General features: G+C 38.4%; 7 protein-coding genes across 10 annotated transcripts; 4 read left to right on the forward strand and 3 right to left on the reverse strand.

Moving 5' to 3' along the window:
- Positions 1–1,113: 1,113 nt before the first annotated feature.
- LOC124459756 (farnesol dehydrogenase-like) lies at positions 1,114–2,057 on the forward strand. The gene is made up of 2 exons (XM_047009364.1): positions 1,114–1,772; positions 1,829–2,057. The coding sequence occupies exons 1-2, from the start codon at positions 1,200–1,202 to the stop codon at positions 2,006–2,008; spliced, it is 753 nt and encodes a 250-aa protein (XP_046865320.1). The 5' UTR covers positions 1,114–1,199; the 3' UTR covers positions 2,009–2,057.
- Positions 2,058–2,458: 401 nt separating this feature from the next.
- On the forward strand, positions 2,459–3,439 carry LOC6650327 (farnesol dehydrogenase). Its single transcript, XM_002073620.4, has 2 exons — positions 2,459–3,087; positions 3,147–3,439. The coding sequence occupies exons 1-2, from the start codon at positions 2,515–2,517 to the stop codon at positions 3,324–3,326; spliced, it is 753 nt and encodes a 250-aa protein (XP_002073656.1). The 5' UTR covers positions 2,459–2,514; the 3' UTR covers positions 3,327–3,439.
- Positions 3,440–5,119: 1,680 nt separating this feature from the next.
- LOC6650328 (farnesol dehydrogenase) lies at positions 5,120–6,054 on the forward strand. The gene is made up of 2 exons (XM_002073621.2): positions 5,120–5,738; positions 5,804–6,054. Exons 1-2 carry the CDS (start codon positions 5,166–5,168, stop codon positions 5,981–5,983), a joined length of 753 nt encoding a protein of 250 aa, XP_002073657.1. The 5' UTR covers positions 5,120–5,165; the 3' UTR covers positions 5,984–6,054.
- A 144-nt stretch (positions 6,055–6,198) lies between these two features.
- On the reverse strand, positions 6,199–11,551 carry LOC6650329 (gamma-aminobutyric acid type B receptor subunit 2). Of its 3 annotated transcripts, none has more exons than XM_023180264.2 (12): positions 10,823–11,551; positions 10,275–10,756; positions 10,037–10,217; positions 9,763–9,981; positions 9,411–9,706; positions 8,990–9,353; positions 8,819–8,929; positions 8,534–8,758; positions 7,758–8,100; positions 7,592–7,697; positions 7,077–7,534; positions 6,199–7,012 (listed from the first exon to the last, which is right to left on the reverse strand). In XM_023180264.2, the coding sequence occupies exons 1-12, from the start codon at positions 11,075–11,077 to the stop codon at positions 6,405–6,407; spliced, it is 3,648 nt and encodes a 1,215-aa protein (XP_023036032.1). In that variant the 5' UTR covers positions 11,078–11,551; the 3' UTR covers positions 6,199–6,404. The 3 variants fall into 3 exon arrangements, with proteins under 3 accessions (XP_023036032.1, XP_023036031.1, XP_023036033.1); XM_023180263.2 differs by having other exon boundaries at positions 7,592–7,694; positions 8,522–8,758; XM_023180265.2 differs by having other exon boundaries at positions 7,592–7,694; positions 10,823–11,550.
- A 236-nt stretch (positions 11,552–11,787) lies between these two features.
- LOC6650330 (cyclin-dependent kinase 20) lies at positions 11,788–12,990 on the forward strand. Its single transcript, XM_023180267.2, has 5 exons — positions 11,788–12,068; positions 12,123–12,507; positions 12,559–12,709; positions 12,774–12,897; positions 12,964–12,990. The coding sequence occupies exons 1-5, from the start codon at positions 11,868–11,870 to the stop codon at positions 12,988–12,990; spliced, it is 888 nt and encodes a 295-aa protein (XP_023036035.1). The 5' UTR covers positions 11,788–11,867.
- On the reverse strand, positions 12,932–13,558 carry LOC6650331 (DNA-directed RNA polymerase I subunit RPA12). The gene is made up of 3 exons (XM_002073624.4): positions 13,387–13,558; positions 13,103–13,325; positions 12,932–13,039 (listed from the first exon to the last, which is right to left on the reverse strand). The coding sequence occupies exons 1-3, from the start codon at positions 13,502–13,504 to the stop codon at positions 13,015–13,017; spliced, it is 366 nt and encodes a 121-aa protein (XP_002073660.1). The 5' UTR covers positions 13,505–13,558; the 3' UTR covers positions 12,932–13,014.
- Positions 13,559–13,752: 194 nt separating this feature from the next.
- LOC6650332 (torso-like protein) lies at positions 13,753–19,182 on the reverse strand. Of its 2 annotated transcripts, none has more exons than XM_002073625.4 (4): positions 19,093–19,182; positions 14,931–15,199; positions 14,399–14,869; positions 13,753–14,334 (listed from the first exon to the last, which is right to left on the reverse strand). In XM_002073625.4, the coding sequence occupies exons 2-4, from the start codon at positions 15,144–15,146 to the stop codon at positions 13,954–13,956; spliced, it is 1,068 nt and encodes a 355-aa protein (XP_002073661.1). In that variant the 5' UTR covers positions 15,147–15,199; positions 19,093–19,182; the 3' UTR covers positions 13,753–13,953. The 2 variants fall into 2 exon arrangements, with proteins under 2 accessions (XP_002073661.1, XP_023036018.1); XM_023180250.2 differs by lacking the exon at positions 19,093–19,182 and adding an exon at positions 19,034–19,072.
- Between the last annotated feature and the right edge of the window lie 702 nt (positions 19,183–19,884).

Below are 19,884 nucleotides of genomic sequence, written 5' to 3' on the forward strand. Positions count from 1 at the left end.
ATTTTTAACTGCTTGGTCTATAAGTTCTACTACCTAATTTTGGTACTAACAATGGCGAAAAAATAGAAGATCTTTAATGAAATTGTTGGTAGATTTCACCCACTTAAATTTGTAATTAATCGTGGTTGTTGGGTAAAAAACTTAACATTTAATGCAGAATTAATATACGTTGCTCCATGCTTAGTTTGCTTTGTGAGTGTGGAACACTTTTTTTAAAAATAGTTTAAGGAATTAACTAAAGCTGGTTTTAAATGAGCGTTAAAACTGGCTTATAGCGTGCTATAACCTGAATTTCTCAGAGAATTTACATTGCCATTTTTGATTTAGATTTTAGCATATTCGCAAATGTAGGTAGAAAAACAAATGGGCAATTGAATCATTGTTTCATTATTTATTGTCAGTTAGTTAGAGGTTCATTTGAAGGTTATTTATTTATTTGTTGGTTATTTTTGTCAGCTTTTGTAATTAGAAATTCTACTCTGGCGCACCCATAATGACAATTTCGAAAATAACTCATTGTAGACCATATTCGCAGTTGAGAATCTATAGTCATTTGTTCAGTTTTAAGTGAATCTCTATTCCTCGGCAGATCGCAGTTCGCGCACCGAGTAAAGCAATGGAAAGAAAACATTTGTGAATTTAACGAAATGAGAGAAAAGTTTCATCATTTATATCTATAAATAAATAAAATTATATATGTATGAATATTTTACCAATTTACCAGTTTATACCAATTTAAGTTCGATTGTCATTGCTAAGACTGCCCGATTCTTATTCAATATGTTAAATATGCTTTACTATAATATTGTCAGAGCTTAATATTTTCTTGTAATTTTATTTTGGTGGATGAATCTATTATTGCAATTTATTTGTGTCACGCGATCGACAAGAGAATTGTTTATGAATTTAGTGGGTAAGGTTTTATTATCAGCAATATATAGAGTGTGTCGATATAGCTAAATAGAGTGCTTCTGTATTTGAATGATAGTTCAAAAAAATTTTATCGCAAAATGAGTGAGCACAATTTGAAATAAATAAAAACTGCTTTATCTATAAACTGCTTGTTGTAGAGAATGTGCTATCTATAAAAGAACTTGCAGCTGGCAGTCATAACTCAGTCAGAGACAAACCTTTACGACGCGTGCTCTTCTCTTATTCTCTTCTCCTTACTCTTAATTGAAAGTAAACAAAAACTTAAAATGGAACGTTGGTTGAATCGTGTTGCCGTTGTGACAGGAGCCAGTTCTGGTATTGGAGCAGCCTGTTGCAAGGATCTGGTGGCCAAGGGAATGATTGTTGTGGGTCTTGCTAGGCGTGAGGAGCGTCTACAAGAGCTAAAGGCCTCTCTGCCAGCTGATCAGGCTAAACGTTTCATTGGCCACAAGTGTGACGTCAGCGATGAGAAGCACGTGATTGAGACCTTTGCATGGGTGGATAAGAATCTTGGTGGGGCTGATGTCCTGATAAACAATGCCGGCATTATCAGCGAAACTCTTATAACAAGCCCAAATAACTCAGTTGATCTTCGAGCCATTTTGGATACCAATGTTCTTGGAGTATCCTGGTGTACCCGTGAGGCATTTCTCTCACAGCAGCGTAGAAAGGTAAACGATGGACATGTGGTCATCATTAACAGTATCCTCGGACATGGAGTGCCATTTGTGGAGGGGTTTAATTTCAACTTGTATGGGCCATCGAAATATGCACTCACCGCCATGACTGAAGTCCTTCGCCAAGAATTCCAAAATAAGGGAACTCAAACGAAAATCACAGTAAGTTCAAACGAATTCCTCTGCTTACACATGCACTTAATATCCTTTGTACGCAGAGTGTGAGTCCTGGAGCAGTTGATACTGAGATTATACCCGAAAATGTCAAGAAAGCCGTCACCGTTTTTCCCAAATTGCGCTCCGAAGACGTGGCCGATGCAGTAACCTATTGCATTCAGACACCTCCAAATGTTCAAATCCATGAATTGACAATCAAGCCTATTGGCGAAAAGTTTTGAACTAAAGACTTTTTGACTGAAAATAAAACTCAAATGTTTCTCTAACTGATTTGTAAACAATGTTATTCTTTTTAGCTTCCTTAAGATTATTCATAGCCCCTTGATATATAAACTTTGAATAGTTCAACGTTCTCTTGAATGAATGTCAACAGAAAATTTTATAGCTAGTGGGTTAGGTCGAGTTATCAGCAATATAAGGAGCATATATAGATATGGCTGAATTTGTATTGAGGCACTGTTGCTTTTGTCGGCGAATGATTAATCGAAAAATTGTATATTTCTAGTCATCTATAAAGTAAAAAAGTACTTACAGTGACTGTGCACTATTCAACATAAGAGCAACTGTTTGTTCTATAAGAGTACAGATCGTCTGCTTTGAGCTTTTTTTTGTCAGGAAAAATCTGATCTATAAAAGAACCGTCAGCTGGCAGTAAGAATTCAGTCAAACTTAAGCTTTCACAGCAAACATTTCCTTGACTTACAATTAGTAATCAATACATATTGAAATGGATCGTTGGTTGAATCGTGTTGCTGTTGTCACTGGGGCCAGTTCCGGTATTGGTGCAGCCTGTTGCAAGGATCTGGTGGCCAAGGGAATGGTTGTCGTAGCTCTAGCACGACGTGAGGAGAAACTTAATGACCTAAAGGCCTCTCTGCCAGCTGATCAGGCCAAACGTTTCCACACCCGGAAGTGTGACGTCAGCAATGAGAAACAAGTCGTTGAGACCTTTGCTTGGATTGATAAGAATCTAGGTGGTGCAGATGTCTTGGTAAACAATGCAGGAATCCTGCGAGATACATTCATAACAAGTCCCAACAATTCCGATGATCTTCGTGCTATCTTGGACACAAATGTTCTCGGTGTATCCTGGTGTACACGTGAGGCATTCCTCTCACAACAACGTCGTAAGGTGAACGATGGTCACATAGTCATCATTAACAGTGTGGTTGGACACGGAGTGCCTGTAATTCCTGGCTTTAACTTTAACATGTATCCACCATCGAAACATGCCATCACCGCCTTGACCGAAATCCTTCGTCAGGAGTTCCAAACTAAGGGAACTAAAACTAAAGTCACAGTAAGTTCAAATGGAATTCTTTTCACCTATCCTTTGACTAATGTCTTTTGTTCCCACAGAGTATTAGTCCTGGTGGAGTTGATACTGAGATTATCAACGATCAAGTCCGCAAAGATCATCCCGAATTTCTTATGCTGCGTTCTGAAGATATTGCCGATGCGGTAACCTATTGCATTCAGACACCCCCAAATGTTCAAATCCATGAACTAACTATCAAGCCTGTTGGCGAGAGATTCTAGACTAAATTTAATTTGGAATTTCATCGGGCGTTGCCCCTTTAATTGAAGTAGTATTGTTTATTATGAAAGAATTTTTATTATGTAAAAGAAATAAAAATTGGATTCAACTTTAATACCGATTGTAACTATATGTATGTAAAAATTTAAATTGATTTCACTGTCTCTCTCTTTGGCTGAGTATTTAACCTTAGGTCGCTTTTATTTTTGCAATTTGATTAAACGACCATTGCTATGTCATATCAATTGAGTTGTTTTTCTTTTTTATTTTGCAAATTTAAACTAGGTATTCAATTGTTTAAACACGATAATGGGGTAGACACAGTTTGCTTCCCAGTTAGATTGAGATTAGAAGGCAGAGGCAGAGGGCAGTGGCTTCTCCAGATATGTCAGGGGGTTTTAGAAAATAGTTTTAGTTGAATAGCTTTTCAATACACATACCCAGAAAAAAATGTCTTATGGTTGAGAAAAAATATATCTAGATATATTGTCTCACCCTCCTGGAATCCGCCACTGCTTGAAGGTCAATTATATATATGTAAGTCAGTGTGCTTTTTGGCCGATAACAAACAATTCAATAAGGTTTGTTAGCTTATCAGTAGGTGGCCACTTGTACACCTACAAAAGCAATTTGAAATGCTATAAAGTTTTTTTTGCGAACTCTAATCGCAGCTGTGAATATTCTCAAGTGTCCAGCAAATTATAATTTTTTATAATTTTATATGTTCTGAGTGTTCTAGCAACTTTTATAAAAGTCGTGACGAAATGAACAAAGAACAATCTTGTTTATTGATGATATGATGACGTAGCAGAATGTATTTAATGCGTGATAGACCATTTTAAGTGTTTTATTTTAAAGAGCTCTTTTAATCATAACGAACCAGTATCAAAGTATTAAATTTAATTATAGTAATACATTGTTGAAGCATTATATTTCGTCATATTGCGAAATGAAGAACTGTTATTAATCTTTTCCTTTTATTTCTCAACTACATAATCAATAATAAACCCCAAATGAGATAATTAACATAGCAGATGTTTGAAATAATGTTTATGTAGTCTATTTCTGATGATAAGAAAGGTTTCCGTAGGAAAATTACCACAAACTGTCGAAAATAAATTTAACCTCTGACCTCTCATGAGTTAGTTCTACGAAGAAATTTCTATTGATCTAAAACCTCTCTGCATATATGTATATTTGTTTATACTTTTATCACTTGGCTCACAATTTGAATATTGGTTTATTTTTTATGATCTTCCTGGACATTCTATACATGTTATCAATGGCGGAAAGAGCCCATTATTTTTGCCCTGTTTTTACCCCCGGTATAGGGGAATAATTTACATTATTTTTTTCTCCGAGTATCCGTCAGTATTTCTTAGAAGCTAGTTGCAGGCGAACTAAAGCAAATGTGTTAAACAATCTTTACAATTTTAGGCATCTACCATCTTTAAACTTTTCTTAATCTTAAATAAAAAAAACAAAAATCTAGAAAATTTCTGAAAAAAATCAAAGTAAATTGATTGGATAAAATTTTAATCAAATTTCATTTAAGTCACTCGAAGCAGTGAACAAAATAATCTCTAATATTTAGTGTACAGATACGGTTGAGTAAATGATATTCCAAATCATTGTCCGGTGACTGAGCAATATTCCACATAAGATCCACTGCTTGCTCACTTATTGTTAGAGAAAAGTTAAACTGCTTTGATATCTATAGTTTACAGAAAAGATTGATATAGTATAAAAGAACCGACTGCTGGCAGTAACAGTTCAGTCAAAGCTTTCACAGCAAACCACAAGCAGACTTATTATTAGTAAACAAAATAAAACAAGCTAAAATGAATCGTTGGTTGAATCGTGTTGCTGTCGTGACTGGTGCCAGTTCTGGCATTGGAGAAGCCTGTTGCAAGGATCTGGTGGCCAAGGGAATGGTTGTCGTAGCTCTAGCCCGACGTGAGGAGAGACTGGCGAAGCTAAAGGCTTCTCTGCCAGCAGATCAGACTAAACGTTTCCACACTCGGAAATGTGATGTCAGCAATGAGAAAGAAGTCGTTGAGGCATTCGTTTGGATTGACAAGAGTCTTGGAGGAGCCGATGTCCTGGTGAACAATGCTGGCATACTCCGAGACAATCTGATAATAAACCCAAACAACTCCAGCGATCTTCGAGCGGTCTTAGAAACCAATATACTTGGTGTATCATGGTGCACACGCGAGGCATTCCTCTCACAACAACGTCGTAAGGTGAACGATGGTCACATAGTGATCATCAATAGTGTGGTTGGACACGGAGTGCCAACGGTTCCTGGGGTCAACTATAACATGTATGCACCATCTAAATATGCCCTCACTGCCATGACCGAAATACTACGCCAGGAGTTCCAAAACAAAGGAACTAAGACTAGAATCACAGTAAGTTAAGTCAATTTTAGCCATCTGGAAAATCCACCAAACCTGTTTGTTTTCTTTGCCCACAGAGTGTGAGCCCTGGAGCAGTTGACACTGAGATTGTCACCGATGTGGTAAAGGAACGTAGTCCTGATTTTGCCATGTTGCGCTCCGAAGATGTTGCCGATGCGGTTACCTATTGTATTCAAACTCCTCCAAATGTTCAGATCCATGAGCTTATTATAAAACCCATTGGAGAGAAGTTCTAAATAATTTAAATTTGGAAATCTGTAAATAATTTAAAATAAATAAAGTGTTGATAATTTGTTTGTCTCTCATAGAATCATTCGAAATCCATATTCTAACAGTTTTTTAAACTAAGGTTGACTAAGGTTAACCCAATTCTACCATATCATTTCACTATATTACAAAATGTCAATCTGTTATATGTAATTGAAATGAAATGGAATGTTATCTTAAGCCATTTTGTTTGTTTATCAATTGATTTTGTTTTATTTCTCAACTATCTGATCAATGTTATTGCTAATAATTCACTAAATGGTGTGTTCGTTTAGTAAGTAGTTACAGGAGAACATAGGGAATCATCATCATTACAATTACTAATTAGAACTAAAGAGCAAAAGAGCTATATCCATAATCCATAAATGCATAGTGGAGCGAGCGGGGTGCTTACAAGTACTCAACAATGTCGCATTTGATGGATATATTTGGACAGCTCTGACCGACAACACTGCGTCCTCGATAGTTGGGACTCTTCTCGGTGAGCAGCTTACGGAATATGGGCAGTATGGCTGTCTCACCCTCGATCAGCTCCGTCTCGGAGCTGGCCCCATAAATGGAACTGTCGGTTTTATTGCGATGCTTTCGTTGTTTATCTGGGGCCACATTCGGCGAACTGTGATGATGCGCTGCATGTTGGATGTTGGAGTTTCGATTTAGTTTACGCGGCTGGCATGGTTGGGTGGCGGAGGGCGGATCACGTTCCCGTTCGCTATCCGTCTCACTTTGGCAAACTGTGCCCTTTTGTGGCTTGGGCCGGTGCTTGTTGCGGTTCTTCTCCGACACCGATCGCTGGATTGGCGATGTGGTATTCGGATCATAGGTCATCACATGTCCATGATGTTCCGTGCAACGCTGTGGACTCGAATAGTTACGCGGTGACTGACGCTTGGCGTGCGATAATGTGTGTGTGTCCCAGAGATCACTCTGCGAGACAACAAAGTTGGATTTCAAGGCCGAACCCATGCTAGTTCGTCGATGATCCGAGGCAGTAGGAGCTATAATTTTAAGGACCCATCATTATTTAGTTTATTCTAAACGTCATATGTGCAAATAACTTACTCTTAATCACACCGGGCGTACTGGTTTTGGTATGTGGACACACATTGCTCAACTCTGACTGGGAAGTGGAAATATTTGTAGAAGAATTGCGATGTGTCGTTGCATATTTTGGTCTGGCTGTTGGTGTCTGGCTTCCACTATCATAATGTCTAGAGGCTGTCGATTGTCGGCGTTCTCTTAGGGTGCTACAATCTCCTGTGCTTCGTTTACCCACAGTGCTGGTGATGTTGCCAATATTATCATCTGTTTGAGCCGATACCGAATTCCTTTTCTCTAAATGTCGATAGTGTTGCTGCTGTTGTTGATGTTGCTGTTGCATTTGCTGCTGCTGTTGTAGTTGCTGTTGCAACTGCTGCTGTATGGGCTGCATTATTGTTGTTGGGGCGGCTACAGCAGCAATATTAGATGCAACTGGTGCATGAGAATGATGTTCCACAATTGATTGTTTTTTCTTTTTTCTAATTGAGGACAAACATTATTAGTTTTTATAGCATAGTAAAAAGATAATGACTTACGGTGGAAGTGAAGGAGCCACCGCTGTAGACTGTACAGATATAAAGGAATTATCCATCTCTACATGTGTGGAGGTAACACTATCCACAGATGTCAGCTCGGTAACTTCTATGGCAAACAGTGAACAATGCATGAATATGTCAAAGTATATAATGTTATAGTACCCACCTGTGGTGCTTGGCATTTCTCGTCGTACTGGCGGCGCCGATAGCCTTGTTATATCTTCAGTCAATATGGGTTCCAGTTCCCCGCCAGCATTTGAGGTGCTCGTACAGCTAACACCATCGATCCATTTACGTGCCTCGGGTCCGAGTTTGCGTATCAAGGCCTGCAATTCGTTCTCTTTCTCCATCAATGCTTTGCGGAAGCGACAATTAGTATTCTTGACATCTCGCAAACGTTGCTCCAGCTCACAGACTGATGAATCACGCCGATTCTTGGACATGGGGCGAAGAGTGGCACGTACCCTTTTGTCGACAACTCCTTGCGGATTGCGTTTCAATTCGACCAACTGAAAGATGTTTAGCATGGACATTAGATAACTTGTACATTTCATCCAACAAACATAGATAACATCGAGGTAATATGATTATGATTATAAATATGTTTGAATGTGATAGAGCAGCAGGGTATTAAGGACCTTGCTGCTCCATATAGTGATAAGAGTTTATTAAGTAAGTAGTGTCATGTAGCATTCAGAGTTATGTTTTTGAATTTCGAGTTAATGTTGTTATGTAAGTGTATTGCATGATCAGCAATGATCAGTTATCGAATGAAAATCAACGGATTGTCATTGGCAAACTGATCAAATGATCACATGTCTTTAAACAACATTCAAATGGCATTTGCACATAAATATAGAAACATATATTGCATGTATATATTATATATATATATTTTACACAGCTACAGAAACTACAAAACTTCCTTACTACCAGTCTTACTTTCGGTACGAACACCAAACACAAAGTTGCTGTCGTACAAAAAATTATAAAAAACGAGAGTAAGACAAAAACTAAGTCCTTGCGATCCGATAGAACCAACGATATAGCCGCACCAGCTAGGCAGGTGATGAATACATTATAAACCGAGAAACCAATATGCTTGGAATCATTTAGAGCCGGTATGGAGACATGACGTGTTTCCCAGGCCAAAAAGGCACCAAAGACCTGTAAATTATTTAAGCACATATCAAGTTTTTTCAAATCATTCCCTTAAAATCGACTTACCAATAACAAGCCCTTGTAGGCATAGATAATGCTAACAAATATCGTCATATGCTCCGATTGGCAATACTCATTTTCAGGTATTACCAATACATCGTCAATATTCTCATGATGCTGGTAAAGTAAGAATTGTTATCAATCAAAATCCACATTTAATTTCAATCTCCATCTTACCAAGGGTTCAAGTTGCTTTGTCTCACGATAGAATGGATCTGCTATCTGCCATGTTGTTATGATGGCAATGTCAATGAACAACAAAACGCCCACAACCATGAACAATTGGTAATCCTTGATGACTTTTTTATTAAGCTTGAGGTCTGTGAATATGGAGTGCACGCGCCAAGTCTTTGAGAACATTGCCCCAAAACTGAGACTGAATCCTGCCATTAAGATCCAAGCACGTGCTGTGCATATATAGGGAAAGGCAGCCACACTGCTCAATGTGGTGTCCAAGCCGAGGAATATAATGCTCAAGTAGGTCAACATGCAACCAATGATGATTAGATTGTTTAGATGGGGACTCGACATTTTGATATACCTTAAAGTAGAGTATTATAAAACTTAAATAACTTGGTGCTTTACTGTCAATTCTCACCTCTGATTACGATATTTTATATTGAATGCCAGAAAAACTGTCGCAATGATGACACCAATGACCGAAGCACTGGCCGATACTATATAGATTGTGGGATTCACCTGACTATGCTCTATGTAGATCAGAGTACGATCCTTGGGCGGTGTTTTGCCTACCCAACGAACTGGTTTACCCAAGCTCAAGTCGAGATGAGCTTGCTGTGAATGATATTCACCGATTTTCTCCATTTGTCCAATTTGAAATTGATTAATCAGTATATTGGCTTTGCGTTCGTTGTTGTAAAAACGCACAGGACCCTGCAAGGATGTTGATTTAAAAGTGTTTTACAGTCGACTAATGTTTGATTACTTACCGTAACACCTTCAAAGGATGTATTACGCAAGGCTTCGAGAAAGACGCTCTCCCAATCCTTGACACGATAATCAAAGTGTGTCAACAAATCCTCACGTTTCTCGGCCACATATTGAATTGCCAATGCTGCCGCCCAAATGCCATCATAAGTGTAGCCATGAAAACGAGAATATTCAGTGCCGCGTAGTCTATCATATTCCACGAGATACTCATCCGCCGTCTGCAAGGGATTTAGGGTAAGGTCAAAGAACTAAAGAGAGTCAAGTTCTACTTACAATGCCTGCCACTGTAATGTCGCCACTGGTGGACAATGGCAGAAGATCCACCAGGATGGCCCCCTCTAATGCTGTAGAGATTTCCTCCACACTGCATTCACTGTCCAGCGTTTTGTTCCACCATTCTGTAGAGTATGTGGCCATGATAAGCCACTGATAGGCCCGCCCATACATATCCAATCTGGTAATTGAAAAGATAATTACGACTCAAGGCCAAGGGATTAAGACCACGACTTACTTGTAGGCCTCGCAGAAGACTTTTCGGGCAAAATGCTCATTGAAGTTGCCCATTATGATGCGCACATCTTTCTCACGTAACTTTTTCAACGATTCAGCCACATCGTTTACAAAACTTTGAGTCTCCACCACTTCCACCTCCATGGCATCCAGATCAGCGACCATATGATTATGAGGAAGTGAATATCTGGGTTCATTTTGATACACTGTGCCCACACGTGTCCAATTAAACTCCTTGAGCAAAGCCAAACGGGGAGCATTAAACGCATTCTCCGAGGGCACCACCCGAAAGAAATTGGGAAAGGCATCCTTGGTAAACATGGGATGTGTATCCGCGTAACTCAGTTGCGTCAAATGCCAGTGTTTGCTAGCCTTGGCTATGGGATCAGTGACATGAGTACAGGCGGCTCCAAAGAGCATTACTTTATTGGGTCCAGAGTGCATCATGTCGAAGAAGGATTTCACTCCCACAGCCGCATTGCACTTAATAGAAATATGTTATTGATTACATTTCGAACCTTCGACAAAATCTCTTTCTCTCTCTCTCACCTGAGTGTCATTCCACCACATGTGAAGCCTGTAATTGGTCAGGATACGTGGATGCTCATTGACATGTCCCAAAGCCAATTTAACACTCGGCATAACACCGCGTCCCGTATAGGAATTTTCGACACCATCGCCGTAGGGAAAGAACCCAGCTATATAGACATCAGATCGTTTGGCGGTTCTAGCCCAAACCCTTACCCTGATCAGGAGCACTAACAGCAGCAACAATGGCAATAGCAACTTCATGTTGAGTTGCATGTTGAATGCTTAATGGTGGACTACAGAAAATTAGAATGAAATGCGCAGAAGTCCTGGTCATTTTACATGTTAATGTCTCTAACTGACTTGCCCAAGGTCTCCAATGGCAAGACACAAGGATACACCACTGGCTGGTGTGTGTGGGTTGTGGGGCGTGTGCGTGTGGCTAAGTATACTACTGCAAGGTTTTATATGGGGCGAAGGTGAAGCGTCTCGAATAATTGAAGTTCACGTGCAGAGCAATTATATTGCAATTTCCATTCCTTTTTTTATGGCACTTTTCATTATTCTTTTGCCTTGCAAACCCATTAAAAGCCTTTCCAACTTTCCACACCAACCACCCACAAGGATTTATGGCCTTTGCTTGGCCATCTACTTACCAGCTAAGCTTTACTTAATTCTACACAATCTTTCACAATTATTTCACTATTAAATACATCATTTAAAATATTTTTTCTTGTTATTTTCTAATTTAAATTACGAATTTGATTTGAAATTTTTCTTGAATTGCGGAGGTCTGAAAAATTATGTATCCTCATAATCTGACAGTAGGACCAAAAAAAAAAGAAAAAAATTTTAGATTTCCTTGTGCGCATGACCCATGCCTAAGCTTTGACAGCTCCGCCTTGTCCTAGGCTGGCCATCTCCATGCCTCTACTCAATTAGCTGGCAACAGGTGGCCAAACGGACTAGCAGCTGTTCCACAGTTGTTGTGACCGTTGCCATGGAGGAAGTAAGGAAGACAACAAAAAGGAAAAAATAGAAAATTATTATTTCTGGAGGACAAATCATGGAGGACTATGCACCGAGTCGTTATAAAATGCTAGAGAAAATTGGTGAAGGTGTCCATGGTTGTGTATTTAAGGCCATCGATTTGCAACGCAACAAGGAGGTGGCCATTAAAAAGGTGGCCCTAAAGAATAAGTTCGGTAACATTGCCTTGAATACTTTGCGAGAGATCAAGACTCTTCAATTGTGTCAATCGGAATATGTGAGTAGTCTTTATAGAAAGCATTGGAAATTGGATTAAACATTTCTATTGCAGATCTTGGGCATTGTCGATATATATCCCGATCTGACTGGCCTCTCACTGGTGCTGGACTATCAGCCGGATACTCTTTATAGTCGTCTGAAGAGCGAAGTGAATCCCCTGAGTAGGCAGCAAGTACGTAAATTCGCCTTGATGATGTTTAAAGGGATCACCTACCTCCACGATGCAGGCATTATGCATAGAGACATCAAACCGGCCAATTTGCTAATCAGTGATAAAGATGTCCTGAAAATCGCAGACTTTGGCCTGGCCCGTCTCCACTTTCCCGATGAGGAGGGCCGCTTCTATTCACCACAGGTCTCCACACGTTGGTATCGTGCTCCTGAAATACTCTGGGGTAGCCAGAAATATGGCACGGGCGTAGATATGTGGGCGGCAGGTAAGTCCATCAATGTCATTCATTTGTTTATATATAAAACCTTTAATCAAGGTTGTGTGGTGGCCGAAATGTTGCGTGGAGTTCCCCTTTTTGCTGGCACAACGGATATCGAACAATTGGCCATAATTATACGTACTTTAGGCACTCCCCGTTTAAATCAGTGGCCAGAGTTGACATCTTTGCCGGATTATAGTAAAATACGGTACGCTTTCCTTCTGGCATTAACCACTAAGAATAACTCTTCAAGTTAACTTGCTTTCAAATAGATTTCCCAATTCCGTGGGCATGCATTGGGATAATTTGTTTCCCAGTTGCACACATGCTGTTGAAATTAATCTGGTCTCCAATCTGGTCATCTATAATCCCAAGAATCGCCTAAAAGCGAAAGAGGTAAGTTCCAATATAAAATTAGAACCATGTAAAGTTGTATTATAACTATTTTCTATATATTTTCAGGCCGTCGAGCATGATTATTTCAACTAATCGTTAAGTCTATGTGGTTAGCAACTAAGAATTCTCCGATTCTTTGTATCTGTAAGAGAAAATTATTAATTAAAATATATTTAGGAATCGATAGATAACCAAATAAACTTACTTGCACTTGAGGCAAGTGAAGAACACCGTTTGACCCTCATCGGCGGAACGTAGCTGAAGGGTGGCATAGGACATCTTATCGTTCCCACACTTGGGACACTTTCGCTCCACCACTGGGCCATCTGCTTCCGAGGATTCTGATTCTCGCTTGGCCCTATTGAAGACTTTGCTGGGATCGTATGTGTTGAATTGTATGGTAAACTCTGACTTTTCGCCGCTATATACTATTGGAAGAGAAAGAAGTTTGATTCAGAAACAAATCTTTTGGGTAACGAGATAATTTACCCTCGGGCAGAAGCTCCTCTTTGCAATTGTAACAGATGACATTGCCCTTTACTTGAAGAGGAGGTAAAATGGAACCGCAGGATGGACAAAATCCTGGACAATTATTAAACACTTCCATTGTCCGCGCGTGCTTTTTAAATAACCTCAAAACTAGAAAATAAATAAACAAATTGTTGTTGTTGTTCCATGCAGTGTTACCAGCTCTGCCTAAGGCCCATTGCCCACTATTTTTACATAACCAGTATTTTTCAACGTAGAAAAGTTATCTACATGTACACTTAGTAATGTTGGCGCCCAAAAAAGAGAGGGAATTGAATAATATTTAATAAAAGAAACATTAAATAACTTTGTTTTACTTTACTAAAATGCATGTCAAATGTCCATTTAATAAATCTATCTAAAAACTATCACAGGCAAAACAGCAATTACACTCTAGAAATCTAAATTACAATTACACAATTACATTTACATATAGATATGCAGATATATATGTATGTATGTTAGCCGCTTCAACTTCCATCTAGGAACTTTTGTACAGACATTTTGCCATTGGAAAAGAAAGACTAACTAACGGCTTGGATGATTCTGTGGCATATTAAATTCCCACAGTTTCATATTATTATCGAGCACTTCGTGGAACCATCTCTCTTTCTCAGGTTGCTCCCTAAAGACCACATTGAGTGACTTAAGATCCAATTGCAGAATGGCATCGTTTCCCAGAAGCGTATCCAGGGATCTCAAGAGCGTACTATTTCCATGCAATTTCAGCAATGTCACATATTTCACCACATAGTACTCATACTGCAGTTTGCGACGAGCCCAACGTTCCACAGTTGCATTGGCACTGGCCGAACGTATTTGACCCAGATGCTCGGCAAACCATGGTGCAAAATAATTGTAAAGATCCAATTTCGATAGACCATTAAGACCCTTGCTCTTGATGCGATCCTACAAAAGGGAAAACAATAATAAATTATTAAAATCATTTGATTAATAGCCAAATTGAAATTACCTTAATCATTTTATAGTTTTTGCGACTATATACAAATACTTGATATAGAGAGTTCCCAGTGGTATAGGAGTTGACATAGTGTGTGCCAAAGGACTCCATGAAACGTATGGCCGATGTTAGATTCCCAATTTCCAATTGATCTATGCGAGCTCTCACATCCGGCTCAAGCGGCTGATCGATAGGTATTTGTGAATTCAGTTTTCCAGTTTCCCGGAACCGCACTACACGCACCAATACATATGAGTAATCTCCCTGTATAAAGGAGGTATTAATGCCAAGTTTTTTGGCTGCATTCTCCGGAAACCAACCGCCCGTAAAGGCTTCCCATGGCTTGTCCAAACGTTCAATTGTAAAATCACGAAAATATGCCTGAAACAGTTGGCGACGATTCTCACAGAATTCCATGTGGAAGTCACCATGGAAAATGCCAGGAGTATTATCCTCACGATTCTCAGTCAGATCAGTAATGTTCTAAAAGAAGTAATTGAAAATAAATGGAATGGTAAATTGATAGATTGCGTTATTTCATTACCTTGTAAATATTCCATGTTGGCTCCTTGAATATCCAACGCTCTGAGTCGACATTATCATTGTAGGGTATTACACGCATCGATATGCCCAAATAGCCATAACGTAGAAATATATTGATGGCTTTGCCAATGCGCAGCTGGGATTCACGGCTACCAACGATAGACAAGAGCAACAATGTCACTAGCCAGAAAATTCCCAGCCGCGGACTCGGGCTCATCTCTTAGCCTTTTCGTCTGTGTTCACCAGCATGCAAGGAAACTACAAATAGACCTAAACAACGAGACAGGTGTTTACTCATGAGATTAGCCAACAATTTATTTTTTATTTGCAGCCAACTTAGTTGGCTATAAATTATACGAGCTCTAATTGACCGTGAACCTTTAGTGGCGCTGAACTTGAACTGCGAACAAGTTGAGGCCACCAAATGGGGCAAACGGCAGCGTTGATGATTTAAACAGAGAGGCGATCTTTGATCACCTCAAGTGGTTGCAATTACCCATCTAAAAACATAAAAACCCCTAGAGGGATAAAGAGAGAAGAAGAGAGAGAGGAGGCAACCATTTAATTTGGTTCAGCAAGACAAGAAACCGCCGTCATTCGTCTGACATGCAAATTGTTTCCTAAACCATATTTATTTTCGTTTTTTGCCTGACTAAAATGGTATAACCGTTTGGCGCACTACATTAAACCGGTTTGCCGCTCGCCAATCTCCAACAACTATGACTGATTATTGCTTGAGGAAGCCACAAGAGCGTTCACTATACATACATAGGTATAAGCCAACAGCAATGACAACGACAACGACAGCAACAGCAGCAACGGCAGCAACAACTGCCTAACCGCATTGCAACTTGTTGCGCAAAATCCAGTCGTAAAGTGTTTAGAATTGCCGCTGTTATCAGTTGGCTAAGAAACATCAACAACAACAACAACATGTTAGACTGGTCAAAACATAAAGGTTAGCCGGGTGTTGACCATGTTTATATGAGTCACACCTGTTGCTGGCGTTGCTGTTGCTTCCAAACGCACTGAAGCGCTACATTTGACAGCGGTGACTACGAGACTATCATTACAATGATGACGGTCAAATTGTTAACATTTTAAATCAACCATAAAATGTAGGCGACATTAATAAGTATACACACAATTTTACTTAGAAAATCCATAGAGAGACTTCTAGTTCGAGTGCAGACAAAGTGAAATGATTGATGATACTTGGAGAACTTTTAAGTACAGACAGAGACTCGAAAACCACAATTATATACCTACTTAGAATATGGTTACCATATAGTATTAGAGGGCTCATCCACAATGTATTCAAAAGTTTTTGCTTATTCTGAGTACTCGTGAATTAGTGTTTGTATTTGAATGATTTTCAGTGTTATTTTTTTTGTATTTGAATGATTTTCAGTGTCAAATCAAATGTGTTTTATGAAACTAAATAAATGATGCAATTGAAAAAGGATCAGTATATTTGAAAGGCTCTATGAATGCCTTCAAATTTAACCCAACACCTTATGGGTACTCATGCGAATAAAGTTTTAGAGATTTCCCAGTATTCAGCAAGGGCCACGGGTAGCGGTCCCCCCTTGAGCATAAGATTAGTTTGAGATTAATTTAATTTGCCTTAAATTTGTTGTTTTTTATAATTCATTTAGTTCTTTCTATTCATATAAAGACAAGATGCTATTTGTGTGTGTGTTTTTAAAATGTTTTAGAAAAATAGAATCAAAACATTGAAAATAAGATTCAGAACGAATTCACCGATATTTCTAGGGATCAATCGGTGATAAATATTGAACTATTAGCAGTTTGTTCCTAAACTTCTCTTCAATATCATTCTTGGTAAAAAAAAAAAAATGTTCCTTGAATATTTTAAGTACAATCTCCTACTAACAATAGCTAAAATGAGTGTTTCAAAAAGTGGATAAAATCCTACTAACAATAGTTAAAATCAGTGTCTAAAAATCGGTTTAAAATGTTTTATGTGTACTCAGTTATATCATTTGTTCAGTCATCTATTCATTTAATTGAGTCGAGTGATAAATAAATGAATTAGTTCTTGTTTTTACCCAATTTATTTAAGTTTTTGCAGCCGAAACAAATTTTGTATTTGAATCAAAGCTTATTAAACAAATTTACTAATAAAACGTTAATAAAAACAAGTTAATTTTTGCATATTTACTTTTCTGTAAAAAACTAAATATGTGTTAAAAACTTTGCTATTCGAAAAAGTCAACCAACTGACCAAAATGAATTAATATTCATTTAGTTGGTTTTTTGTAAGAAACAAATAAGATATTAAGTCGTTGTGAATTCAGTCCAGCAGCCCTTAATTTAGTGATCCAAAATAAATGAAATATATCAATTTTATTTACTAACATTAATATTTTCATTTTAAAACTGTTTAATTTAGAAATTTTCACGAACAATTTTTAAACCAAAGTAGTAAAATGTCAATTATTTGATCTACTGAATACTTTTTTAACTAACTAACTTTAGATAATAAACTCTTCTCAATTTTGTACTAGGTATTTCTAAGGTTTTAATGTTTAATATCCGCACAAAAATTTAAATATGGAATTATATGCACATATTTTTAAAATTTGACTAATTTGTGCATTAGAATTTGATGAGCAGTTTGTTAATGATTTGCTTTTTGGCATTTCTAATGAACGATTAAAATTTTCAAAATTCAAAAGACCTTGCCCGCAGCTTTTTGGAAGTCATTCTTTCAACATTTAGTCAGACTTTTAGAAAACATATAAGTAAATATGAATACCCCTAATGATTGAACTATTGAAGACAAGTTTTTGTATAATTCCCGCGCTGAAAACTAAATTGAATGGGCAACATTTCTTTGGCAATTGCCAGCGATGAACCAGCTTAAAAGCCATCACCTAAACAATATGAAATAAGAGGTATGTATATGATATAATGATAGGTGGCTATACCCATAACTATAAGTATTTACAATAGCAGCCCCGATGAGCATAAGACCTTGTGCAAAAGACCCAAAAAAAAAAAAGAAGAAAAACCAATGAATTGAGATTCAGATCGAAACGTAGATGAAAGATGGAGCCAAAAACCGAAGACAAAGTCAAAAAAAAAAGATGACGACTCATGAGGGTGAGTGAGTATATATAGTACGAGGGGGGTACGAGGAGGTTGTAGGTAAAAATAACTTCAGGGTAGACGATGAATCAAAAATTCAATACGTGTATCTGGGACTGCGAATGCAATGAGCTTCTTTTTTTTGGTTTGGTTTGGTTTGGTCCGCATACTCTAAAAAGTCGGCCAGAGTCAATTGGGGATTCTTTATGCGCATTTTATGTCTTTATGTAGGCGGTTTGAAGGGCACACGCATAAAGGTCTGCAGTTTACACACTGATTTTCTTGTTTTATTTACGTTATGTGCGTTATTTTATGCTACTAACAAAAATCAGTTTCCTTGAAGCGGCGTTAAACAAACGTTTAAGCTGTTTTTATTGCATATTATTTTCAAGCTAAAGCGAGAATACAACTTTAACAACTTAAACAAAAAATTGACGTAACCATAATCAAAAGCTTGAAGAGCTGAGAGTAGAGAATATAGTATGTCTGACTGTATGTATTATAGAGACTGCCACTGATTGGTCAGAGTTGTTTTGGCAGTGGTTTGCCTTATCGCCGCCATTTAATGGGAACTGACAACACAGGGTTCACTCTTAAACCAAAAAAAAAACACAAATCATTACCATTGCACAAGGCAGATCATTGAAAATTCAACAATTTTTTTATTTTTGATTGACTGCGGTTAAAGGTCAGCCATTGATTCTATGGCCCCTAAGGCAATTGAACAGATATAGCAGCAGCAGCAGCGGCAACAGATACAGATACAGATACGGATACTTAACGTTTACATGTGGGAACATAAGTACGCATGGCGCCATCTCATATTGCTGATAAGCCAGACAGATTAGCCAAAAATAGTTCTTTTCGAAATTATTTTTGGTGGCATAATGTTGACGGGGTCTTGAGCTATTGAATTTCAACCAAACAACAAAAATGAATGCTCGCAAACACACACACACACCCACAGTAGAGATACTTAAGTACACTCACACACGTGCCTTCTCAATTGCAATTAAAAAGCCGGAATCGGACGTCTACCAAACACTTACACTTTAAACACGAACTGTGTGACGGACGGGACGTGAATATGTGGGCACAACTTCCACCGCGCAGACTCGAAACAAAACTGACTGACTGTCTGACTCTGGGATTTAGCTCTGGTCTCGGGTCTCTGGCTCTGGCTCTGGCTATGGCTCTGGCTCTGACCGGTGTTGGTGGTGGTGTCTGTGTCTACCAAAACTCGATCGCTCGTTATATTAAGAGAGAGAACACAACAATATGAGGCTGAGCAAATGCTTTAACTTCAACAGGTTGCTGTCAACATGAATTTCAAGCAACATGTTGCTGAGGGCAGCAGCAGCAACAGTTGCAGTTCAATGACTGGGATATGCAGAGGAACTTCTGAACACCCACACACTTATACACACACACACACAAATACACACACTCTATCCCCATTTGGACGCAACAGAGAACGGTAATCGTAACTTTAATGGTTATGTGGGGGGATACGACACAAATGCCTATGACCATGTCTAGGTGCTCATCATCTATCGAATGTATGTATGTATATATGTATGTGAGTCTCCCCCATAGCTTTTCCGCTTATTAATATTTCCCGGCACGTCGCACACTTTTCTATATTGGCATACAAAAGAACGACTGGGACTCTTGGCCTTTGTGAAATGCATGACCTGATGTTGCTATTGGTATTGGTTCAACAAGAAAAAACAACAAAATGACTCTAACTTGCGCAAGGCTTTAACAGAATCGTGGACAAAACTGTTGTAATCAAAAACTTTTTGACAGTTTCTCTAAGCGAAAATAAAAAAAAAACGAAA

Source organism: Drosophila willistoni, chromosome 3R (genome assembly GCF_018902025.1).
Source record: "Drosophila willistoni isolate 14030-0811.24 chromosome 3R, UCI_dwil_1.1, whole genome shotgun sequence".
NCBI classification, from domain to species: domain Eukaryota; kingdom Metazoa; phylum Arthropoda; class Insecta; order Diptera; family Drosophilidae; genus Drosophila; species Drosophila willistoni.

Excerpts from the sequence above, each read along its gene's own strand:
- LOC124459756 (XM_047009364.1), top strand. The coding sequence starts at position 1,200 with ATGGAACGTTGGTTGAATCGTGTTGCCGTTGTGACAGGAGCCAGTTCT. Across the intron at positions 1,773-1,828 it reads GAACTCAAACGAAAATCACA|AGTGTGAGTCCTGGAGCAGT; the intron begins GTAAGTTCAAAC and ends CTTTGTACGCAG.
- LOC6650327 (XM_002073620.4), top strand. The coding sequence starts at position 2,515 with ATGGATCGTTGGTTGAATCGTGTTGCTGTTGTCACTGGGGCCAGTTCC. Across the intron at positions 3,088-3,146 it reads GAACTAAAACTAAAGTCACA|AGTATTAGTCCTGGTGGAGT; the intron begins GTAAGTTCAAAT and ends TTGTTCCCACAG.
- LOC6650328 (XM_002073621.2), top strand. The coding sequence starts at position 5,166 with ATGAATCGTTGGTTGAATCGTGTTGCTGTCGTGACTGGTGCCAGTTCT. Across the intron at positions 5,739-5,803 it reads GAACTAAGACTAGAATCACA|AGTGTGAGCCCTGGAGCAGT; the intron begins GTAAGTTAAGTC and ends CTTTGCCCACAG.
- LOC6650329 (XM_023180263.2), bottom strand. The coding sequence starts at position 11,077 with ATGCAACTCAACATGAAGTTGCTATTGCCATTGTTGCTGCTGTTAGTG. Across the intron at positions 9,982-10,036 it reads ACATTACAGTGGCAGGCATT|ACGGCGGATGAGTATCTCGT; the intron begins GTAAGTAGAACT and ends AATCCCTTGCAG. Across the intron at positions 9,707-9,762 it reads CATCCTTTGAAGGTGTTACG|GGTCCTGTGCGTTTTTACAA; the intron begins GTAAGTAATCAA and ends ACATCCTTGCAG.
- LOC6650330 (XM_023180267.2), top strand. The coding sequence starts at position 11,868 with ATGGAGGACTATGCACCGAGTCGTTATAAAATGCTAGAGAAAATTGGT. Across the intron at positions 12,069-12,122 it reads AATTGTGTCAATCGGAATAT|ATCTTGGGCATTGTCGATAT; the intron begins GTGAGTAGTCTT and ends TTTCTATTGCAG. Across the intron at positions 12,508-12,558 it reads CGTAGATATGTGGGCGGCAG|GTTGTGTGGTGGCCGAAATG; the intron begins GTAAGTCCATCA and ends CCTTTAATCAAG.
- LOC6650331 (XM_002073624.4), bottom strand. The coding sequence starts at position 13,504 with ATGGAAGTGTTTAATAATTGTCCAGGATTTTGTCCATCCTGCGGTTCC. Across the intron at positions 13,326-13,386 it reads AGAGGAGCTTCTGCCCGAGG|TATATAGCGGCGAAAAGTCA; the intron begins GTAAATTATCTC and ends CTCTTCCAATAG. Across the intron at positions 13,040-13,102 it reads TTCACTTGCCTCAAGTGCAA|ATACAAAGAATCGGAGAATT; the intron begins GTAAGTTTATTT and ends TTTCTCTTACAG.
- LOC6650332 (XM_002073625.4), bottom strand. The coding sequence starts at position 15,146 with ATGAGCCCGAGTCCGCGGCTGGGAATTTTCTGGCTAGTGACATTGTTG. Across the intron at positions 14,870-14,930 it reads CAACATGGAATATTTACAAG|AACATTACTGATCTGACTGA; the intron begins GTAATGAAATAA and ends TACTTCTTTTAG. Across the intron at positions 14,335-14,398 it reads AAAACTATAAAATGATTAAG|GATCGCATCAAGAGCAAGGG; the intron begins GTAATTTCAATT and ends TCCCTTTTGTAG.